This window comes from Ostrea edulis, chromosome 7 (assembly GCF_947568905.1).
Source record: "Ostrea edulis chromosome 7, xbOstEdul1.1, whole genome shotgun sequence".
In the NCBI taxonomy this organism is placed as follows: domain Eukaryota; kingdom Metazoa; phylum Mollusca; class Bivalvia; order Ostreida; family Ostreidae; genus Ostrea; species Ostrea edulis.
The window spans coordinates 66,119,602-66,145,596 of NC_079170.1; the positions used below are offsets into that span (position 1 = coordinate 66,119,602).

The 25,995-nt window shown below is 37.0% G+C and overlaps 1 protein-coding gene across 2 annotated transcripts in view; it reads left to right on the forward strand.

Annotated features, from left to right (window-relative positions):
• Positions 1-22,693, forward strand: part of LOC125653288 (uncharacterized) — a 49,233-nt gene extending 26,540 nt beyond the window's left edge. For both annotated transcript variants that reach the window (XM_056145125.1, XM_056145126.1), the window contains 4 exons: positions 2,755-2,826; positions 3,324-3,500; positions 12,144-12,773; positions 17,242-22,693. In XM_056145125.1, coding sequence (XP_056001100.1) covers positions 2,755-2,826; positions 3,324-3,500; positions 12,144-12,773; positions 17,242-21,290 — 4,928 coding nt within the window. In that variant the 3' untranslated portion in view covers positions 21,291-22,693. The remainder of the gene's footprint in view (positions 1-2,754; positions 2,827-3,323; positions 3,501-12,143; positions 12,774-17,241) is intronic.
• Positions 22,694-25,995: the final 3,302 nt, after the last annotated feature.

Below are 25,995 nucleotides of genomic sequence, written 5' to 3' on the forward strand. Positions count from 1 at the left end.
TCGTTTTGCTGGCAGATGTTCATTTGATATTTGGTACATTGCTTTGCCATAACAAGTAATCAATAGATTTTGAATTTAGTCTCAGTTCGTTGATTTTTCATTAAGTTATGGCCCTTGGAGTTAGAAAAATAGCATTGATTATCAGTTTTCCGAACGTTCTTTTGTTGTGCTTGCATATATTAATTTAATATTTGGTACATTGCTTCGGGATAACAAGTTACCGATCAAGTTCAAACTTTATCTCGGTCCATTGATTTTTCATTAAGTAATGGCCCTTGGACATAGACATTGCTGTTATAAAATTGTTGTTATAAAATTTAGAAATTCATTGCAAAATTAAGGATTATCTCCTTCACGCATAGCTCTTATCCTTAGACGAATTTGACTCCACTTTTTTGGCACGCTGTTTTTGGCTATATAGCTGTAAAACTTCATTGTTATTTCGGATTTCAAACATTTTGGTTGATCATCACTGAAGAGACATTATATGTCGAAATGCGCATCTGGTGCATCAAAATTGATACCGTATAAGTTTTACATTATGACCCCTGGGTCGAGGCCTCTGCTGATGGACTGTTAGTCCCCGAGGGTCTCTACAGCCCAGTAGCCAAGTACTTCGTTACTAGCTTGAAAATACGGATGTATATTTAATTGCTGTTATAAAATTTAGAAATTCATTTCAAAATTAAGGATTATCTCCCTCACGCATAGCTCTTATCCTTAGACGAATTTGACTCCACTTTTTTTGGCACGCTGTTTTTGGCTATATAACTGTAAAACTTCAATGTTATTTCGGATTTCAAACATTTGAGCATCACTGAAGAGACATTATTTGTCGAAATGCGCATCTGTTGCATCAAAATTGGTACCGTATAAGTTTTACAAATAGCATGAATTGTTATATAGTTAATTTACATCCAAGTTTCTTATTTCTGTAGATAAGAGTACATGTACTACACTCATTAAAACTTCTAGCATAGTAATACAACAATATAGCTAAATTATTCATGATCACTTACATGTCACAGTTTATTGACTTGGTTAAAGACCTAATTAAACCTAATTATAAATTTCTCTTTTTTTCCTGGTCTAGTCTCTACTCGAAAAGTAGTAGATTTCCTATCCTGGTTCCCTAATTTTCACTTTTACCATAACCTACATAATGAACTTTGAATAATGTTGTGGTACAATAATTTTTGCAACCGGTAGGGGACTATGTATTGCCATGCAATACTCTCAGAATGCTTGTTTTGTCTGTTTTAGGGGTGGTACATCTGATGTTTTTTTTAGTTCACCTGAGGAAACTCAGGTGACCTATTGCAATTGGTTGCCGTGCGACGTCTGTCGTACGTTAACAATTGAACATTTTTAACTTCTTAATAACTACTAGTCCAAGTCCTTTCAAATTTGGTATGAAGCATTATTGGTACAAGGGTGACATAAATTGTAAATTTCAGGACCCCAACACCCCTGGGGCCCTAAGGGCAGGGCCAAAACTGCCAAAATTTATCAAGTTTTAAAAATATTCTTCTCAAGAACCACACACGTTAGAAAAACTAAATGCATAGTGATGTCGAGCAGTAAAGCCTGAGATCTACCAAAATTGTAGATTTCATGGTGTCCGGGGTAGGGGTTTTGACCCCAGGGCGGGGCCAACCTTGGTATATAGTGTTTATGTGTAAAACATTTCAATAACATCTTCTTTAGTGCTAGGGGCCTCCTTTGCCGAGTGGTTAGAGCATCTCGCTCAAAATCACACGCCTCTCACCTCTGGTCGGCGCGGGTTTGAATCCCGCTCGCGTCGGTAAGTGAGAAAGTTTCCCAGTTTACTTTCGGAAGGCCAGTGGTCTCTTCCCAGGTACATTGTATCTGGGTTCTCTCTTTCACCAACAAAATCTTGGTGCCACCAGATAACTGAAAGATTGTTGAGTGTGGTGGAAAACATCAAATCAATCAATCAATTAATCAATGTTTAGTGTTATTGATATTAAATTGAAAGTAACTAATTGTAAATTGTAAATTTGATGATCCCAGGGGTAGGGGTTTTGGTATAAGGTTGGGGCCAAAATGGTCTGTTATTAAATGTGTGAACAATAGGCATTTTTTACGTCTTGATAATTACCATTCCAATTCTTTTCATACTTGGAACAAGGGGGACATACAGTATAAATTTCATGATCCCCGGGGTAGGGGTTCTGACCCCAGGGCGGGTCAAACTTGGTATATAGTGCTAAATGGATTGAACAGGTAGTCTTTTACAAAAATTGTAAATTTGATTTTCTCCATAGTAAGGGTTCTGACCCCAGGGTGAGGCCAAACTTAGTATATAATATGTATGTGTAAGTTTGCTGATACTGTATAAAAGCTAAATGCATATTTAGGAATAGCAGAAAAGGGTGTGTAAAAAATGCTGAATTTCATGACTTTAGGATGAGTCCAAAACATATGTTGATGTTTTAATGTTAATACACTTATTATCTAAAGCCTTTCATCAGGGTATGCACTTTTGAGGACAGTGAAGTTTTAAGAACACATCTTTTTTATACTTTTGCTGAACATTAGAATTTAGTTTAGATATTCAGATTAGTATTTTTTCTTGATATTTCATAGCCCTTTGGAGTAGTGATACTTTTTCACTAGTAGTCAGGTGACCGATAAGGCCGGTGGGCCTCTTGTTTTGGAGAAATTATTGTATGTCTTGGATTCTATTTACCTGGCATGAGGTACAAAGCGAAATATTTGTTGACATTTCAGCTCCAGAACTTGTTGGCAATTCCGAGGAAGGATCTGATGAGGATGAGGAAGATTTAATGGCTGTTGTCAAATGTAAATCATCTCTCATACTCCACGCAAAACTTTTAAAATTTGAACTACATTTTGCAAGTAACAAGTTACCAAATAGTTGTTTCCGTTTGTGAAACTCTTTCATGCAGTGAGATGCAAAAAACGAGGTCCCGTGTCACAGCAGGTGTGGCATGATTAAGATCCCTCCCTGCTCAATGGTCGTAAGCGCCGAGCATAGGCCTAAATTTTGCAGCCCTTCACCGGCAATGGGTAAAAGATTCTCAAAAGGGACGTTACGGTCAGATTTCTTTGATTATGGTCATTTTATTGTGAATCAATGTAAACAGAAGTAACTTTTTGATGACTGATGTCAGAGTCTACACAATCAGTCTGTAATATACATGTATGTATACATTATGACCCCACGCACGTCTTCAGCTTAATGTAGTTAACTCCCCTCCATTACAGAAGAGCTGACATCACTAGTATTGTTTATTTTTCTTTTATGATTATCAAAAACAAATATTTCTGTTCTGTAGCCATGGGAACAAAACGAAAGATGAAAGACGTGGGGAAAGTGGTAAATAAAGCAAACCTTGCACAGCTAGATAGTGATGATGATGACTACGATGAAGATGACGATTATGGTAGTGAAGATATGTCGGCCCTGGATTTCCTGGACGATGAGGCTTCAGAAGACAGTGATGATGAAATGGGTGAGGCTGAACTTCCTTTAGACAATGTTCCTCATCATCTGCTATTTTTAGAACACAAGTCTGAGCAATGTATCGCTCCTAAGTCTCGGATCCAATCTCATGGTCCAAGGACTTGTTAATGTTGTGGACCGTGTTTGGGAAAATTTCAGAGTAACATACTCTTTATTCGGTATAAAAAACAAAAAACAATAGGTCTGACAAACCAACAGACTGACGCACAAGCTAACTCTCTGGGTGAGGTCAGTAAAGAGCAGTGGTATGACAAATACTCTACATGTATCTTATTTTACTATCAGCACTCACTTGCTGAATATAATGTATATATAGTCTCAATCTTTTAACATGAGTACTTTATTAGTCCCCTACCGACGATTTGCGCTCCGTCCGTCTGTCTGTTCATCAGTCCGTCTGTCAGTCCAGTTTTCCACACTTTTTTCTCTGTTCTTGCATATATTTATTTGATATTTGGTATGTTGCTTTGTTATAACTAGTTGCAGGTCAAGGTCGAATTTCGTCTCGGTCCGTTGATTTTTTTCATTTAGTTATGCCCTTTGGACTTAGAAAAGTAGCATGAATTATCAGTTTTCCAGACTTTTTTTTGGGTTGTTCTTGCAGATATTCATTTGATATTTGGTACGCTTTAACATCACAAGTTACAGATCAAGTTCGAATTTCGTCTCGGTCCGTTGGTTTTGCATTAAGTTATGGCCCATGGACTTAAAAAAAAACACCCCATAAATTGTTAGTTTACATACAATTTTTTTTTTATCTCTGTAGATAAGAATACTACACTCATTAAAACTTCTAGCATAGTAATATAACAATATAGCCAAATTATTCATGATCACCTACATGTTGCAGTTCATTGACTTGGTTAAAGACCTAAACCTAATTATAAATTTGTATTTTTCCTGGTCTAGTCTCTACTCGAATAGTAGTTGATTTCCAACCATTCCTATCCTGGTTCCCCTATTTTTCCTTATACCATAACCTATATAATGAACTCTGAATATTGTTGTGGTACAGTAATTTTTGCAACCGGTAGGGGACTATGTATTGCCATGCTATACTCTCAGAATGTTTGTTTTAATTTAGACCTATCGAATAGCAGTAAAATGGATAATGATCCATTGAAAGTACCATTGAAAGTACCATATATACTCGCCTATAAGTCGGACTTTAGGAAGCTAAAAATTGGTCCAAAACTCTATATCCGAGTTATAGGCCAGTCCTAAGATCAGCATTTTTCTGGAAAGCGCAATGTATTTGTACTCCGACGATTATCATGATTAACGTTGACTGGACATATTATATTATTCATGTATTCTAGGATTATATGCATGAAGTACAAGTATTTACATATCTTAATGATTTTATTCATCTTAAGTGTATTTTACTGAAATTGATTTTATGATAAAATGAATGTATATCAGCGCATATCACACACTGTTATTTGAAACAGGTGAAAATGCTAAAGCATTGGTTTGAAATTGTCAACCGATTCTTGAAAAAAGTTATACCGACTTATAAGCTGGTCAATGGCAAATCCCTCCAAAATAGGCTACCAAATATACAACTGACCTATAGGTAAACCGACATATAGGCTAGTATATACGGTAATTGTGATATTTTTATTACAATTCCGAAGATGAACATGTATTAATTATCTCCCTTTACTGTGTTGGATTTCAAAATTTTTAAGTAAGATTTATAATTACTAGGAGTAACATTAGTAGAGGTCTCTACGTATGGGATGTGCATTGAGATTCCACGATAGTAATTATAGATATGTCTGACTTATTCCAAATTAAAGACTTGAAATTATTACAATCATTCATTAAGTTGTAATGATACCATTTAATTTCAGAGTATGGAGGCTCTGGAAATTACGAATAAAAAATTAAATTATAAAATAAATTATAAAAAAAATCTTTTTTAGTTTTCAGTGGCTCGCTTCAGATTTTCATTAACAAAAGCAGAACATTTCGCAACCACTCCACATATTCAACTGGGCAAGTAGGATTTGGGGCACCTTGGGGGTTTCCCAATATAAGATCAATAGGACTAGAAATTTCATGACCAAATACGAGCAAGTTTCGTGAACAACCAGTAATTTCTTGAAAATGTAACAGGAATGGAGAAAATGCACCGGACCAGACCGGGATGCAAATCGAAGCCCCCTGAATCTCTAGTCAGGTGCTCTACCGACTCGGCTATCTCGCCACCGGCGACCGAACCCGGCTAAGTGCTACATTACACCCTTCCTGTTGCATTTGGTGTTGCGAAAACCCAGGTTCGAATCCTGGTCACGACAGCAATGGGGAATGTATCGGTCTGCCTGGTTCGATCGCCGGTGGCCAGATAGCTCAGTCGGTATAGCACCTGACTAGAGATTCAGAGGGACCGGGTTCAAATCCCGGTCTTGTTCGTTGCATTTTCCCCCTTCCTGTTACATTTTCGAGAAAAACATGTAACGGGAACCAGTTTGACTATGGCCGCAAAGTGTGCCAAGTCTGCTCAAAATATAAATGAATTGTAAAATTACTTTAAACTTTATGAAATAATACTAAGGAACAGACCCAGCTCACTAAATATGCAAATGTACAATGACTGGTTCTGTTGTATTCAACCCAGGTTCTGAGATTTGCAGAATATGATCAATACCTTGAAATAAGCAGACAGTTTGAGAGTTTAACAGCTAATTTATTTTAGCATACTACTGAATATTTTGTAGTGGATAAAAATAACAAGTAAATCTCCAAAATGATATTAATATGTAAATGAAAAAAAAGAGGTAAAAAAAAAATAAGTTAATAACTGAATAAATAATAACAAAGTAAATAATTTGGTAAGGAAATATAAGGGAGCAAAAATGAGAGTGTGGTAACCGATGGAGGTTGTATATGGAAGCTCACTTCCATCTATTTTCATATTATGTTTCGGACGCGGTCTTCTTATCCCCTTGGGGTCCAAAAATTTACTATTAAACACAGTCTCCTTGTTGTAAATAAATAAGTGATAAATTTTAACGAGTAATTTATTTTGGTGTAATACTGAATATTTTGTAGTGGTTAACAAATCACAAGAAAGTCTCCAAAATGATATCAATATGTAAATAAAAAAAAAATAGGTGGAAAATAAGTTAAAAACTGAATAGAGAATAATAAAGTAAATAATTTGATAACAAAAATATAAGGGTTCAAATATGAGAGTGTGATAACCTATAAAATATATATCAAAGTATATAGGAATGGGCTTCCATATACAACCTAGAAGATTCCATGAAACATCCTAAAAATCATAGTGAACCCCTATGCAAGTAGACTGAAAATTTCCTTAAGACCTATTTATTATACAGTGGATAGGGCATTTAAATGATCAAAAATAGCACTATAAAGGCCAAAAAATACTAAAGGGAAATCTAATTCATCCTTGAACCAATGTAACTCTAACTAGGGTCTAAGTGACATTTAAAAGAATTTAGACTGTTTCCTAAACACGAAAAAGAAAATAAGGCTGCACGAACAGTCCGGGATTCAACCCTTAGAAGAGAAGAAGAGAGAACTCAATCCTCTGGGTTATTTAGCCCTAGCAAAGTGACTTGAAAATGCTGCTATCGCTGTTTATATACTATCTCTAACCAATGAAAATTACTCTAACTTACAGGCTTTAAAAGAGCAAGACAAATATCTAAATTGACTTCTAATATGTTTAAGGTACAAGGTTTAAACCATTGAAAAGTCAGGAAACAAATTAACTTCGGAATGATTGACAAAATGGAGGTGAATTCAAGAACGGAATTCGCGTGAAAATGGCACATGTGCCGAAATAATAAAGTAAACAATTTACAACTAAATTGGACTTTACACAAAAGTAATGATCAACAAAAAGAATAGAAACGTAAGTAAAGGTACTAAATATTCAAAAGAGGAGAAAATGAAAAACAACACCATCACTATTGCATATTTGCAGTGAAATGTCCATTGGCTGCACCCTAACTTTACTACATACTTCACCTACAACTATAGTGACGATGAATATGAGTGATATATTCTTGACGGGCAATAAATCAAATAACTAACGAACAATAGGGGATCACTGTTTTACAAGGGAATAGATGTATATAGGATAATTCTTTGAATTTTTTTTCACAAGATCAGGAAGGTCACGGTTACTCATAGTATTAGGCAAACATTCCCAGCTAGTACAGATTCAAATTTGGGTAAGTTGTTGTCCCCCAGTGTAGGGTGAGGCCACAATAGGGAATCATGATTTTTTAAAGCGCCCGCATAAAAATGCTAAACCGCTGTTGTCCTTCTGTCCCTTTAAGTTTGTCTTCGTAACTCCTCCTAAACCCTTTAGAGGATTTTGATGAAACTTTGTACAAAGAAAGATCATAAAGTGAAAAGGTGCATATTACAAGGGGAATGCTGCACCTCTATTTGTTTAAGGGAATTGGTGCCCTTGGACTTAGGTTTATTTTATGCAAGTACCTCGTCTTCGCAACTCCTCCTAAACCCTTTAGGGGATTTGATGACACTTGGTACAAAGAAATATCACAATGTGGAGCTGTGAATATTGCAGGAGAAATGGTGTCCAATATTTTTTTTTAAAGGAAACGTGGCCCTAGGACTTCATTTTTTCTATTCAAGATACTAGGTCTTCGCAACTCCTCCTAAACCTTTTGGAGGATTTTAATGAATTTTGGTACAAAGAAAGATCACAATGTGGAGGTGTGCATACTGCAAGGGGATTACTGTCCAATGTTTTTTAAAGGAGTTACTGCTCTTGGACTTGGGTTTTTCCTATTAGAAATACTTTGTCTTTGCAATTCCTCTTCAACCCTTTGGGTGATTTCAATGAAACTTTAGTATAAAGGAAGATCTTAATGTGGAGATGAACATATGATAAGGGGAATGCTGCACCACTATTTTTGAGGGCGTTAGTGCCCTTGGACTTACATGTGCATATTACAAGGGGAATGCTGTCCCATTATTTCTGAAGGAGTTATAGCCCTTGGACATAGATTTGTGTAATGCAAAATACATTGTTATTGCAACTCCGATGAAATCCTTTTGTGGATAATCCTTTCTTACTTGTTCAAATTCCTGGGTCAATAATGTATGCGGGCGTATCATGTACCGGTTTAGCGGTGCTCTATTTTTTTTTTTACATGGAAATATATTGGAAAAATCTGTAATATATTACAGCAGGTGTTAAATACTTTGATTGATATGCAGGCATCTCCAGGTAATGCAGATTGAAGTTTGTTGATATCATGACCCCAAGTAATAGGGTGGGACCACAATAGCGGATCATTGTTTTACATGGGAATGTATGGGATAAATCTTCGATAATCATTGTCTGAAGAACAACCCGTTTTAATATATATACATCCCTAGATAGTGCATATCCAAACTGTAGATTAAAGTTTGTTCAAATCATGACCCCCTGGGATAGACTGGGTCATCAACAGCTGATCCAAGTTTCTATGGAAAAAATATAGGGAAGCATCTTTTGAAATGTTTGTTTGATTCCGAGGCCCCAGTAGTAGGATAGGGGCATAATAGATCAAAGTCAGATATGGAAATTAAAATAAAGTTTTATCAAGATTAGCAGGACCACACTAAATCATATCAAAATGCAAATGTTTCTAAGTTGTGCAGATTCCTTTTTATGCAGTCCCGTGACTAAAGTGAATTGTGAGGACATATTATGGTGCAGCGATGACTATCAAGCTGAAACTGCCATGTAGCTTTACCTATGATCCGCAGATTTATAGGTTATCCCATAGATGGAATAAGCTATCCTGAATAGATAAGAACATTTAAAAGACCAGGTCATATATTGCTGACCTTTTTTGTTACAAAATAAAGTATGTCACAGCTTTAAAGACCAGGTGATATATGTAACCAGCCACGAGATTTTGGTTCCAAATGAGGAATTTATCAAAAATGAAATTTTCGCTTTGAAATGACATACAAATATGCCTAATTAAGCATTGAACATTTTATGGTCTTATCTTGCATGGTTCCGGAAATATGACGTCACGAATATGATATATTATGGTGTAGAATTTCATTTATGTAGAAATAACACTTGAAACTCAGTGATGCACACAATTTGAAGGCAATTCTAAACAATGTTATGATATTTATTAAGAACAAACACGTTTTGACAATATTTTCTCTTAAGTATATCATACAGACATGATCTTAACTAACAGTTACCATAAGAAACATTCCCATTATAATACTATCACCATAGTAACCATTACAATTATGTAATTATAAATGAAAACTTATGTTTCTTTAACTTTCTCAGTAGGTAATACTATGTACAGGTAGAACAAATATTAATTACATTCAGTGCTATTTTGCAAAATATTTCAACTCAATAGATGACTACCAATATTCATGCACTCAAACTCCATCATACTATCAAGGTTATACAAATTCTGTACATAATACGGTGAAATATGGCGGCCTAGTATCTTACAATTTGATAATTATTCTTACTTGCTTCTAAAGCTAGCATGCTAAGTTTGTATTCTAAACCCATCTTATCATGATAGATTTAAAAGCAAGTAAGAATGATAGCATAGGTCTCAAAATTGTTGTAACATATCGGATATCACGTCTTATTATAACTATGATCATTTAATCATGATTAACATTATAATGTACAAGTAACAAGTTAACTTTCTGCAACTTTGGCCAGTCGCTGTTGTCAATTTATAATTGAATTCATTCAATACAAGTTACATTTTTTTTTTAGCTCACCTGAGTTGCCTTTTGTCGTCGTGCGATGTACGTCGTGCGTTAACAATTCAACATTTTTAACTTCTTGATAACTACCAGTCCAATTTTTAAATATTTGGCATGAAGCATCTTTGGGACAAGGGGGGGGGGCATAAATTGTAAATTTCAGGACTCCAGCACCCCTGGGGCCCTAGGGGCGGGACAGAAAGTGCCCAACATTGACCAATTTTCAAAAAAATTCTCTACAACCGCACACGTGTAAAAAACACTGATTGAATAGTGGTGTGGAGCAAGAAGGTCTCTACCAAAATTGTAAATTTCATGATCCCCGAGATAGAGGTTCAGACTCAGGGCGGGGCCAATCTTGGTATATAGTGTTTATTTGTAAAACACTTAAGGTAGATCTATACTCGGCCTTAAATGGACTAAATCATGAAAAAAATTACAAGATATATATATATTCCAGTAATAGATAGGCATTGAAAAATATATATGTTGACATGTTATTTTTTCATTGCTATTGCTTCTCAAAAGTAAGCACATCATCAACATTAAGGAAAATGTACTTCTCCTTCTTTATTTTTCTTAATAATTATTATTTTCCCAAACAAATAGGCTGTAATAAGCAACATAGACTATATACCCTTTATTAGGTCACCTGAGTAAACTCAGGTGACCTATTGCAATTGGTTGTCATCGTCCGTCGTGCGTTAAAGCGACTGGTTCACTATTTTCCCTAAAATTTTGTTTTTCACTTTTAATGATCAAAATCTGCTGTCTAATATGTTTAAAAGATTTCACATAAAAATTAAGGTTTTACATTATCACAGAAGCTCATTTTAGAGAGTAAATTATTTGTTTGTAAACAAAGATTGCAGTATGTTATTGTTTATTAATTTCCACTCAATATACTTTAATTCAATTAATAGAAAAACAGAAGTATACATCAATATCAGAAAATCACACATTTTCGTTAAACAGAATAATAACAATTAGATGAAAAGTGAAGATAACGAACAGTGATCAATCTCATAACTTCTGTAAGAAAAACAAAATAGATAGTTGGGCAAACACGGACCCCAGGACACACCAGAGATGGGATCAGGTGCCTAGGAGGAGTAAGCATCCCCTGTTGACCGGTCACACCCGCCGTGAGCCCTATATCCTGATCAGGTAAACGGAGTTATCTGTAGTCAAAATCAGTGTGCCAAGAACGCCCTAACAATCGATATGAAACATGTCAGAGAGCATTTGACCCAATGATAGGTTGTATTATTCCGTAATCATTCACTACTACTGTGAATTTCCTCCATTATTTACATAATTGGTTACAGTGCAACATCCTTACCCAGGCGCCTGTTATACAGCTGAGTACTTACTAGTTACCTGGAATTTGTAGACTATGAATGATGGATTGAAAGGTATCTGTGTAAGATAGTTATCATGGTTATAGTTGGACAGCTATTTCAGTAAGGTTTCAGATTAATTAACATGATTAATGAAACTCGTTGTTTGAATTTGATTTTGCTGCATCTTTCCCTTTTTGCACTTCCTAGCTAGGTGCCATTTTCCATCACTTTGGTTTTTCTTTTTCAATACTAAAGTGATATCCTGTTGAGATACATTAAGTACTAGTAAAACTGACTTTTCAAGTGCTATGGAATTTTGCGAAGTCCTTCCTAGCTCTCGACATCTTACTCAGTTTTATAATGTGCAACATAATTCCTTCTCAGTCAAAATCGATTCAGCCAGCACGTAAACCTGGTTTACATGTATATGATCCGCAGATGAGCCACTGATCCATTAAAGATTGAAATCCAAAATAAATTTCTGTTAATAAATAGAAATCACACACTAATTTATGTTTTCATTTCACTCACAGATTGGAAGATAATGGCATCAAGCTCTAATTATGCATCGACACCAGAGACGACGAACGCTAACATAGCTTGCCGTGCTGTACTCGGGCCCTGTACAGGTGGGCTGCGTGACATACTGCGTCACTATGTCCCGCCTCTAACATTTCCTTTCACCATCAAACTAAAAGAAGATATGCTTCCTCGGCTGACAAAAGATCAGCGTGATCTAATATTACCTCGGCATGGAAGTTATACTGGGAACTATGGTGATATGGACATTTCCTTATTGTATATCTTATTGAGGAATATATCTGGCATACCACCACACTCCAATGGTTGGGGCAACGATCCCGACCCCCGTGACTCGAGTCTCTCTGCCAACATCGAGAGGATTCGATTGGTCCGGAATCATTGTGTTTATTCATGCGATCCATTCATGTCCAACACAGACTTTAACTCTATCTGGTCCACCATTAGATCGACAATGGTAGATCTGGATGCCTTCCTTGTGGCTGGAAACAAATATGAAAAGGTAGTGGATTTCCTACGTCTCGAGTCGATGGACCCTGAAAATGATCTACATTACGAAGAAGAACTGAGGAAGCAGGTGGAGGAAGATAAGACGATCAGGGAAATAATGGTAAACCTTGAGAGTAAGTCAAGATTTTGTAGGGCCAAAGAAAATAATCAATAGCTTTTCAGACCCCGTCGCATCCGTTGAAAAGGTACCTTGATCATTCATGGAGTTTTTGTCAATTTATATTTGTTCTTTTATGTAAATGAGGTACCTCTTCTGTTATAGATATTTCTGTAAAATTTTTAGAAGGTTTTAATAGAATTATAGGTATTATAGCTCACCTGAGCTGAAAGCTCAAGCGAGCTATTCTGATTGCCTGTTGTCCTTCGTGTGTCCATCTGTCTGTAAACCTTTTGCATTTTCGACTTCTTCTCCAAAACCACTGAGCCAATTTGAACCACACTTGGCCAAAAGCATTCTTGGGTGAAGGGCTTTCTAGTTTGTACAAATGAAAGGCCATGTCCCTTTCAAAGGGGAGATAATCACAAAAACGTAAAAATAGGGTTGGGCCATTTAAAAATATTCTTCTCAAGAATCACTGGGCCAGAAAAGCTGAAATTTACATGAAAGCTTACTGACATAGTGCAGATTCAAGTTTGTTCAAATCATGGCTCCCGGGTATTGGATGGGGCCACAATAGGGGATCAAATTTTACATACAAATATATAGGAAAAATCTTTTAAAATCTTCTTCTCAAGAACCACTAGGCTAGAAAAGCGAAAATTTACATGAAAGGTTCCTGACATAGTGCAGATTCAAGTTTGTTCAAATCATGACCCCCGGCGGTTGGATGGGGCCACAATAGGGGATCAAAGTTTTACATACAAATGTAGAGGGAAAATCTTTCAAAATGTCCCTTTCAAAGGGGAGATAATCACAAAAATGCAAAAATAGGGTTGGTCCATTTAAAAATATTCTTCTCAAGAACCACTGAGCCAGAAAAGCTGAGATTTACATGACTGCTTCCTGTGACATATGCCTTTTCAACACTATACACGACCATTTCTCACGATAAATTAAAGACTAGACTTTTTGACATCATAGACAGTTGCTTCTTCAACAAAAATAGAAAAGGAAATGTTCATATCTATTCATATACCGATTGTTAAGCCGTTCTTGGCACACTGATTTTGACTGCGGATAACTCCGTTTACCTGAACAGGATATAGGGCTCAAGGCGAGTGTGACCGGTCGACAGGGGATGCTTACTCCTCCTAGGCACCTGATCCCACCTCTGGTGTGTCCAGGGTCCGTGTTTGCACAACTATTTATTTTGTATTGCTTGTAGGATTTATGAGATTGATCGCTGTTCGTTATCTTCACCTTTCATCTAGTGATCAGTCATTCAGCAACTTACTTTATTAAACACCACTCTGATTCCACGCACAAGTACTCTGAAGTTGAAATAAAAAATATACTAGAGTTCCTCATTGACAATATCTTCGTGGTCTTTGGTGATCAGGTCTTCCAACAGTCTCTTGGAATTCCCATCGGCACGAATTGTATTCCTTTGTTAGCTGACCTGTTTCTATATTCATATGAAGCAGAATTTATTAAAAAACTTCTACGTGAGAAGAAAAAATCTCTCGCTGTGGCCTTCAATTCGACATTTCTATATATCGATGAAGTTTTGTCTATTAACAATAATAACTTTCATTCATATGTCGATTTGATATATCCCTGTGAGCTCGAAATAAAGTACACCACAGAGTCGTCCACTTCTGCTTCATACTTACATATTTTATTGAAAGTAGACATGAACGGCAAATTGACAACTAAAATGTATGGCAAACGGGATGATTTCAGCTTCTCCATCGTCAACTTCCCATATCTATGTAGCAATATTTCATTATCACGTGCATATGGTGTTGATATATCTCAACTGATTCGATATGCAAGAGCTTGTTCTGGGTATCGTCAGTTTTTAAATCGACGAAAGCTACTGACAAACAAGTTGATGGTACAGGGGTTTCAACAGTCTAGATTGAAGTAAGCATTTCGCAAATTTTATGGTCGTTATAACGATCTAGTTCGTGAATACAACCTATCATTGGGTCAAATGCTGCCTGACGTGTCTCATACCGATTGTTAAGTCGTTCTTGGCACACTGATTTTGACTGCGGATAACTCCGTTTACCTGAACAGGTTATAGGGTTCACGGCGGGTGTGACCGGTCTACAGGGGATGCTTACTCCTCCTAGGCACCCGAACCCACCTCTGGGGTGTCCAGGGTCTGTGTTTGCCCAACTACCTATTTTGTATTGCTTGTAGGAGTTATGATATTGATCACTGTTCGTTATATTCACCTTTCATAGTACAGATTCAAGTTTGTTCAAATAATTGTCCCCGGGGGTTGAATGGGGCTGGCCACAATAGGGGATCAAAGTTTTACTTACAAATATATAGGGAGAATATTTAGAAATACATGACAGCTTCCTGACATAATACAGATTCAAGTGTGTAAAAATCATGGTCGTCGGGGGTAACATGGAGCCACAGTACGGGATCAAAGTTTTACTGACAAATATATATGGAAAATCATTAAAAATCTTCTTCTGAAGAATCAATGGGCCAGAAAAGTTTACATTTACATGAAACATCAATAGACCAGAAAAGTTTACATTTACATGAAAACTTCCTGACATAGTGCAGATTCAAGTTCGGTAAAATCATGGCCCCCAAGAGTAGGTTGGGGCCATCATAGGGATCAAAGTCTTATAAGCCGATATATTATGGGAAACTATTTAGACATGAGCCAAGGTGACTCATGTGAGCGATGTGGCCCATGTTACTGTTTAGAATGCTTAACTAAGGTATTTCTTATGGTCAACAAGAATTTGAATGTCAGTTGTTGATATACATGGCGGATACAGAGCTCACAATTATGTGTTATGTAAACAAGGCTCGTGTCATGTTTGTGTTTACATAGCTTAAAAATACTAGTAAATATTTCGTTTAAAGCAGGTTTTCCCAATTTATGATATATTAATTCTGAGCGGAATTAAATATTTTATAGTGCTGTATCTCTCTTGTAACTCCACAACTGCTATTCAAATTTTGGTTGACCAATTTTTAATCGAAGTGGACTACTAACAAAAAATTGATGGTGCAGCAATTTCAACAGTCTCGTATAAAGTCAACAGTTTCTACGGTCATTATTACAATCTAATTTACCAATGCAACATATCATTGGATGAAATGCTGTCTGACTTGTTTCATACCAATTATTAAGCCATTCTTGGCACACTGATGTTGACTATGGATAAATCGTTTTTTCTGATCAGGATATAGGGCTCACGGAGGGAGTGACCGGTCAACAGGGGATGCTTACTCCTCCTAGGCACCTGATCCCACCCTTGGTATGTCCAGGGGCCCGTGTTTGCCCAACTCCTTATTTTGTATTTATGAGATTGATCACTGTTCGTTATCTTCACCTTTCATAAATAAAGATTAAAAATAAGTACACAAGTAAATGTAACATATTTGCTTAGCTTGCCAATGATCCTGCGCATGCACACCGAAGGTAAACTTTGACCGATTCTGCAAGAAAAGCCACAAAACGTTATAGAGGGTTTGATTGATTTGATTTTTTATGTTTTTCGTCACATTCAACAATTTTTTTTCCAGTTATATAGTGGCGCCCACTTTTTGTTGGTGGAAGAGAGAACCCAGATACAAGGTACCTGGGAAGAGACCACCGACCTTCCGAAAGTGAACTGGGAAACTTTCTCACTTACCGGCGCGAGCGGGTTATAGAGGAAGACTAACAATTATAGCATAGTGATTAACATGTCTTTTTAAATCCCCCATTTCACAGGATTCTGTGAAGTCTCGCACACCCAACGGGGTAAGTAGGTGTCATAGTCTGAGACCCATAGGATTGAGTTTTAGCTATCAAAAGACTCTCAATGTCCAGGAGCTTGACATTAAAATTGAAAATCATCATTCTCTATTCCATGATAGCAGAGATACCGTTTCACAATAGGCATTAGGAGTAGAAAGAATCCTCACTGCAACAGTCGACTTTTAAGAAAGATGATTGTACTTCACCTAAAATACCTAAAGCTGAGTATATATACCTGAGTTACAAAATTCTCAAATGTGATGTAAAAGGAGAAAAACAAAGAAAACCAGGATATATTATTGAAATACACGTATATAACACAATGTTAATCAGTGACCTAATGGGTACTAGTCTAATTACGGTATTTTTATGTACTTCGTTCTAACACATCAGTCCCATGGGGATCCATTTTAGAATAGATCCTTACTACCCCTTACTTGTCGTAAGAGGTGCGTAAATGGGGCGGTCCTTCGGATGAGACCGCAAAAACCGAGGTCCCGTGTCATAGCAGGTGTGGCACGATAACAATCCCTCTCTCGCTCAAAGGCCATAAGCGCCGACCACAGGCCTAAATTTTGCAGCACATCTCCATATAGATGAAGATAATCATGATAAGGACATTAAACAATATTCAATCAATCTGGTGTACATGATGAAAGAAAATTTCATCATTTATGTTCAGCTGATTCCTTAATTTCAGAACCAAACGATATTGATGTTCAGAAATGGAAAGAGGAAGACAAGCTTTACTATGAGACCCACAGCTTTCCATCAATGATGGAGAAAGTGAGAAACCAACCTTACGTAACGTTTGTTGGTGTGCCTGGGTCCGGAAAATCTGCCACGGCTAACCACATCGCTCTCAAGCTCCAGGAGGAAGGTTACAAGGTTGTACCAACCAAAGACGTCAGGAAGATGGAGGACTATGGTGACCCCAGGAATCCGCAGGTTTTTGTTATTGATGATGTGGTGGGTGTCTTTGGACTCCAGAAAACTAAATTAGATGTATTGACTAGTTGCAAAGAGAAAATAACACAACTTTGCATGGTTAAGTCTAGAACTTTGATGACATGTAGAGAGGCTGTGTTCAATGAGACACTACCTTACAAATCATTCCTTACTAAAGAAGAAACTGTGATTAAATTACACAGTTCTGATCATGCATTAGATAACAATGACAAAAAACAGATTCTCCTGAAACATGGTTTAAATGTTGATCTAATATCGCCTGCATGGCTGACATCAACATCACGCATGTTTCCCCTTCTCTGTAAATTCTTTTCAAAGGAAACAAAATTTCAAGCTCTTGGTTCAAAGTTTTTCATGAATCTAGTCCCATGCATCATTGATGCACTTTATGATATGCAAAAACATAACAAACTGAATTATGCAACACTTGTTTTGTGTATGCTAAATGAAAACAGGCTCTCAGAAAACATTTTAAAAGAGAGAAAAAATGAATATTTCATAAATATGAAAAATGACACTTTGGAAAATTGTGAATTAGAAAGCCAGACTGATGCATTTAAGGTTATGGATGCTTTGTCAGCAATGGAGGGGATATACACAAAACAATGTGGTGCACAGTACACATTTATACATGACTCCATGTTTGAAATATGTGCTTATCAGTATGGCAAACAGTTTCCTGACCAAATATTGCTGTATATGAGTAGTAGTTATATTGCTAATTATGTCAAACCACAGACAAGTGAACCAGGTATGGTTCACAAAGTGAAAGAGAAACAGAGTGATTCTCAATCTGTTGAGGGGGTTGAGAGTAGTGATGATGGTGATGGAAAAGACCAGGAGAGTGATGATAAAAACAGTGAGAGAGAGGGATCATTTGATCTGTGTATAAGGTTACCTGAGGATCAGTACCCACTGTTAGCAGAGAGATTGTACAGAGACATACAGAACATGAAGCTATATGATGTTTTCAGGAATCAGGTTTTAAAACTTTCCCAGGTGTGTCAGGCTTTTATTGGTGTGTTAGAGACAAAGTCATACATAGAATTGAAATCATTATTTCTGTCTAGTCAGGGAAACGTAGATAAGATAGTGAGTAAACGAAAGCGTGTGGTGGAGGAGAGTTTGGAGATGAGGGATTGGAGTGAGTCGGAGAGACATAATGTGCTGGTGGATCAGAGGGAGAAACGAGATGAGTGGTTGAGACCACAGGTGTTGGGTGATCGGAGAAATAAACGAGGTGATAAGGGACAAATATTATATGATGAACACACATACAATGTGAGAGTGATCAGCTGGGTGATTTACTATGGACATCATCAGATATTAGAGTACATAGTACAACAGACTGAACAACACAATGAAGTAGGTGAATTATTTGGGATAACAGGAAATTCTCCACATCAATCTAAATCTGGGAGATATACAGATAATAAACAACAAAGTGAATATAATAATCTCACGGAAGCATGCAGATTACTCTTATTGAGTTGTTATAGTGGTGATGTACAGACAGTCAGAATTCTGCTTCCTGACTGTAAGAAAACAATAAATGGGATAGGTCGGATCAGTGAAGACACCTGCTGGTCTCGTCATTCACCTCTTACTGCTGCATGTGAGGGAGGACATGAAAGTATAGTGAATGAGCTATTGAAGGCGGGGGCTGATGTCAATCTACATAGTGGACGGGGGAATACACGACGGATAGCAGCACGTGGGATGGGATATGTAAGTATAGCGGGGAATCTGGTGAAGTCAAGTGAGGATGTCAATCAACATGATATATATGGGAATACTCCACTGATGGCTGCATGTAAGGGAGGACATGTGAGTATAGTGGAGGAGTTGGTAAAGGCGGGGGCTGATGTCAATCTACGGGATTGGTTATCGTGGAATACACCACTGATAGCTGCATGTAAGAAAGGACATATTAGTATAGTGGAGAAACTGGTGAAGGCGGGGGCTGTTGTCAATCTACGGGGTAGACAGGGGAATACACCACTGATAGTTGCATATGAGGTAGGACATTTAAGTGTAGTGAAGGAGCTGGTGAAGGCGGGGGCTAATGTCAATATACAAAATATTGATGGTGATACACTACTGACAGCTGCATGCAGGAGAGGATATTTGAGTAAAGTGGAGGAGCTGGTGAAGGCGGGGGCTGATGTCAATCTAGAGGATGATGACGGGAAGACACCACTGATAGCTGCATGTAGGGGAGGACATATTAGTATAGTGGAGAAACTGGTGAAGGCGGGGGCTGATGTCAATCTACAGAATAGACGGGGGAATACACCACTGATAGTTGCATGTGAGGGAGGACATGTGAGCATGTTGGAGGAACTGATGAAGGCGGGGGCTGATGTCAATCTACAGGATGATGACTCGAACACACCACTGATAGCTGCATTTAAGGGAGGACATGTGAATATCGTGGAAGAACTGGTGAAGGCGGGGGCTGATGTCAATATACAGGATAGTTATGGGTATACACCACTGATAGCTGCGTGTGAAAAAGGGCATGTGAGTATAGTGGAGGAACTGGTGAAAGCGGGGGCTGATGTCAATCTACAGGGTAAGTACAGCAATACACCACTGAGAGCTGCATGTGAGGGAGGACATGTGAGTACAGTGGAGTATCTGGTGAAGGCGGGGGCTGATGTCAATCTACAGGATAGTCAGAAGAATACACCACTGATAACTGCATGTGAGAAAGGGCATGTGAGTATAGTGGAGTATCTGGTGAAGGCGGGGGCTGATGTCAATCTACAGGATATTCAGAAGAATACACCACTGATAACTGTATGTAAGAAAGGACATGTGAGTATAGTGGAGTATCTGGTGAAGGTAGGGGCTGATGTCAATCTACAGGATAGATGGGAGAATACACCACTGATAGCTGCATGTGAGAAAGGGCGTGTGAGTATAGTGGAGGAGCTAGTGAAGGCGGGGGCTAATGTCAATCTACAGGATAGATATGGGTATACACCACTGATAACTGTATGTAAGAAAGGACATGTGGATATAGTGGAGGAACTGGTGAAGGCGGGGGCTGATGCCAATCTACAGGATAAACATGGGTATACACCACTGATAGACGCAGTAAGAAAGGGTTCTTTATCAAAAGTGAAATACTTTGTTGAACATGAAGCTGATTTGGTTACTCAGATTGTGGATATCAATGTGTCAGCAGTATATAAAGCATTAATACTGAACAAACCAGATATAATGAAATATCTCATACAGGAACAAAATAAAATCACTCCAGCTAAATTTAATGGAAATGTACACCTATTTAACTGTCTGGTGGACATCAGACATGCTGAAGTTAAAACGGACAGTAGGGATGATGTGGTGGTGACCGACAGGAAAGTGTGGTGTATGGATAGGGAGGGAGATTTGTGCAATACAATCAGTGAGGGAGACTGTGATGTACTGAGACGTCTGTTGTGTGTTGGTCTGGATGTCAATCAGTCGATACAGTTGTATGATAAGTACCATGATTACAACTCTGATGTCAAACCTCTGTTGTATAAACTGATTGATGATAGTGTTATTGATAAAGTGGAGAGGGTGAGGATCCTGCTTGAGGCGGGGGCGGACGTAACTGTCAGGGTAAGGTATAAAGGGTTTGACTCTGTGTTAGACAGGGAAGATGTGTCTGTTCTAGAGATGACGAGGCGACTGGTGTGTAAGTACAGTGATAATGACGATTTGTATAAAATAACAAAGAGAGTGATGTGTGAGATAAAGAAACATGTCAGAAGACACTCTGTATAGTCCCTGAGAGAATTGTAGAGAGATGTTGTTACTGAGTACAAGAGATAAAGAAACTTGTCAGAAGACACTCTGTATAGTCCCTGATAAAATTGTAGCGATATGTCGTTACTGAGTACAAGAGAGTGATGTGTGAGATAAAGAAACATGTCAGAAGACACTCTGTATAGTCCCTGATAGAATTGCAGAGAGATGTCGTTACTGAGTACAAGAGAGTGATGTGTGAGATAAAGAAACATGTCAGAAGACACCCTGTATAGTCCCTGATAAAATTGTAGATAGATATTGTTACTGAGTGCAACAAAAGACTGATTTGTAAGATAATGAAATATGTCAAAAGACACTCTGTATAGTCCCTGATAGAATTGTAGAGAGATGTCACTAGGTACAAGAGAGTGATGCGTGAGATAAATTAACTTCTCAGAATACATTCTCATAAAACTGTAGAGAGATGTCGTTATTGAGTATATATCATGTGTGAGATAAAGAAACATGTCAGAAGACACACTGTATAGTCCCTAATAGAATTGTAGAGAGATGTTGTATCTGAGTACAAGAGATTGATGTGTGAGATAAAGAAACATGTCAGAAGACACTCTGTATAGACCCTGATAGAATTGTAGTGATATGTTGTTACTGAGTACAAGAGAGAGATGTGTGAGATAAAGAAACATGTCAGAAGACACTCTGTATAGTCCCTGATAGAATTGACGAGGTATGTTGTTACTGAGTACAAGAGAAAAAGAAACATGTCAGAAGACACTCTCTATAGTCCCTGATAAAATTATAGAGAGATGTTGTTACTGAGTACAAAAATTAAAGAAACTTGTCAGAAGACACTCTGTATAGTCTCTGATACAATTTCAGAGAATTGTTGTTACTGAGTACAAGAGAGTGATGTGTCAGATAAAGAAACATGTCAGAAGATAATCTGTATAGTCCCTGATAGAATTGTAGAGAGATGTCGTTACTGAGTATAAGAGATAAAGAAACATGTCAGAAGACACTCTGTATTGTCCCTGATAGAATTGTAGAGATGTTACTTTGTCAGTAGATGTACTGAAACCCGATATGTTACCGGTATATTTGTACATAATGTTATCTAATGAATTGTTCCGCATATCTCTCTCGTTAAATGTCTGCTTGTTTGTATACATTGATATAGCGTTAAACATATTCTGTGATTATGCTAAAATCAGATAGATCTTTAATATTAAAAGTTCATGTAATAAACAGCAATGTTCTAAGCAATTATTGTCTAAACCATTGATTATAATTAGATGTACTTGTGTGCATTGCTTTATGTTTGTGTACTATACATGTTTATTATCCATAAAATCAGTACCTAGAAGTAGTTTTTCTGGTACATAATATTGGACGATTGAAATAAATGATTAATTAAAGACTTTACAAGTGTGACTGATGATCAGCTCCCCTCTCCCGAAAAAAGTTAGTCCTAGTAGGATTGTTTGCCGTGTTGTTGGGGAGGGATGGGAGAAGGGGGTTACTAGCAATACATAAAGTCAGTATTACATTACCTTTTTGTATGACGCAACAACACACCACCTAAACACGTCGGTACAGACACTCAGTCTTTATTGCCAGAATACAAGCTGTACTTGTTAATACTAAAGCATAGAAACTGCTATAGGGGTGTTGTAATAATTATATACTTGGGTATATTCTGTAATGTGGTTGGGTTTTTTATCAGGTAGAATTTGAGTAAAATTCTATTAAAGTGGCTGTAACTGGGTCCGTTCTTCTGGGGGAGGGGTTGGGGTGAGTTGTTCCATTCCTTGGTTTGAAGGAATACCCCCTCCCTGTTTGCGTCTATCGTCGGTTATATTCTCAATATTATTTGTATCATTTAAAAATAGTACACATGAAAAGGTGAAGATAACGAACAATGCTCAATCTCACAACTCCTTTAAGGAACATGAATTAGAGGTTTGGGCAAACACGGGTTATGTATAACCAGGATTGTTTTAGTGTAGAAAATGGGTGGTTTATTTATAATAAATACTATTTCTAATTCAAAATTTTCTAAATTCTTAACAAGCAAATAAAGAAAAAAAAAACACATTTTATTTTTGGCGTTTGTCCAAACCTCAATTTACTTAATGGTTTGGAGATGGTAGACCATTCCTACTTCACTACATGGGTTAAATTCTGACAGTTTTATAGTTGTAGAAAAGTTCGGGGACATACCGACCGCACATCTTTGTGAAAATGACTTAAATCTAACGTTGTCAAAGTAGAGCAGGGATAGAGGAGACCTCCCATTGTTTTACCTACCTGGTACATTGGTATATTTTGTACACGTTTGAAATATTTTCTCGTGTGCACATTTGATATACATTGTATTTGTAAAACATACGCATTTACTCATTATTTGAAGAGGGGTATGCGGGAGTTAAAACTCCCTTTATTGGAAAGACTGATGTGAGACACCAGTTGCATAACTGGTGATTGTCAGAAAAATTAAGTACTGGCCGCGACTCACTTTACAGGCTTCCGTAAAATGCCTATTTGGGCATATTCCACATCGATTTACCTCTACACTATGTTTTGCAAAATATGTTTCAAAAATGAAACGGGATTCGTAAATGGAATGTATATTTATAATGAGATTGAGAATCGCTTATATAGACACTTGAACCAATCATAATTCACCAGAATCGGTCTCACAGACACCTGTATCATGAATCTTTGAAACGACCTGTTCTGTTGGGATATAAATATGAGGTAATATATGAAATTCACCAATGAAAGGACGATTTTAGAGGATTTAAATTTTGTAATGTCTTCCAATGAATTTTCAAGTAAATTTTGTGAATAATGCAAAAATAAAGATGGTTTCATCATCATATGAAACTTTTGTGGTAAAACTGGGTTTTACTAATTATATCAAAATATTTACAAATGGTTTTACAAAATTTTATAATGAATACGAGAGATGTATCACGACTTAGAACTATCCATTGGATGGAGATATGAGAAATACACATACATTTGTCTTGTACGTAACAAAAGAACATATGCGTTTAAAAATAAACGCTTCTAATTATGTCTTTGTTTTTATGTTAATCAGGTGACAACTAAAGTCCACGGGCCTCTTTTCCTTAGTCCCATATTACTTCTGGTCTACGGTTTCCCCCCCACCCCCCACTCTCTCTCTCTCTCTCTCTCTCTCTGGTTGTGCTATGGCAGCGTCAAACCTAACCCTGACGTTAAAGCTGACATGCATTTTTAAATATAGTAGAATTATCTGTGTTCGTCATGTTTCGCTTTTCCGCCATAATAATTTAATCTTACTTGTAACACACATTTTGATTTGCTGAAACTGATGGAGGAACATACATTATTTTGTATAATATAACTTGCTGTAGGGACACACCCCCATTGACAACCAGCAGCTGGAACTACTTAAAATATCTTGTTTTACTGGCTATTGGTACTTTGCGGAACGGAACGAAACGGAACGGAACCGATTGTGGGGTACCCTAAGGGGGAATCCACTGTATAAAGAAGTTGGTTGTAAAAATAAAATACTGGACTTTGAACTTCTAGTTATATACATACTTGTGTCCACTGATGCTGGCCTATGAAAAGTAGAGAATTGTAAAGGAGAATACCGGGCTTTAAAGTTTTATTTTTTAAATATACAATTGTGTTCAATTATCTGAGCTTTACTTCTGCGTTGATATCTGTAGTTAATGTATAAAATATGTTTAATTTTCGATTTGCATTTGTTACTGATATAAAATGGATATTTTCTGCGCTGGTTCCGTTCCGTTCCGCAAAATACCAATATCCGTGTGGATATTAGTATTTAACGGAACGGAACGAAACATCGAAATTCAAGTGTTTTATCTACAAGTGCAAGTAGTCTGTTATTATTCAAGTGTTCTCATTCTTTTTAATCGCATCTTAAGACACCGAATTCTCTCATTTCTTTTTCTTTTGTATTTTGTTTATTTTTTCGGGGAGGGGGTGTGTGTAAATTAATGCCATGTTATTTTCTCCTGTTTTAGTTGAAGCTTTCTTTTTCATCGGTTTAATATTTGATCACTCTAAAAGTCAGAGGAATTGTTAATTTGAAAAATCAATATACATATAGATATATATAAGATTCCGTTCCGTTCCGCTAAATACCAATAGCCGTGTGGATATTAGTACTTAACGGAATGGAACGAAACATCGAAATGGAAGTGTTATTCTACATCTACAATTAGACTCTTGCTATTCAATTATGCTCAGTCTTTCTAATCGTACAGAATCTTAAGACAACGAATTATCTTTTTTTCCCCTATGGGGGTGGGGGTGGGGTGGAAATAACTGCATTCACACACACTCATGTGTTTTTTGAACATGTCTGAAATTTTTGATCGCAATTTACTTCGGTTTTAAAGATGCATTTTAACACGTGTTGAATCGCATCTTAAGACACCGAATTCCCACTTTCTTTTTCTTGTGTTTTTTTTTTGGGGGGGGGGGGGTGATTTTTCTTTTTCTTTTTGGTAAATTAATGCCACGTTATTTTCTCCTGTTTTTGTAGAAGCTTTAATTTTAATCAGCTTATTATTTGATCACTCTGAAAGTCAGAGGAATTGTTAATTTGAAAAATCAATATACATATAGATATATATAGGATTCCGTTCTGTTCCGCTAAATACCAATAGCCGTGTGGATATTAGTACTTAACGGA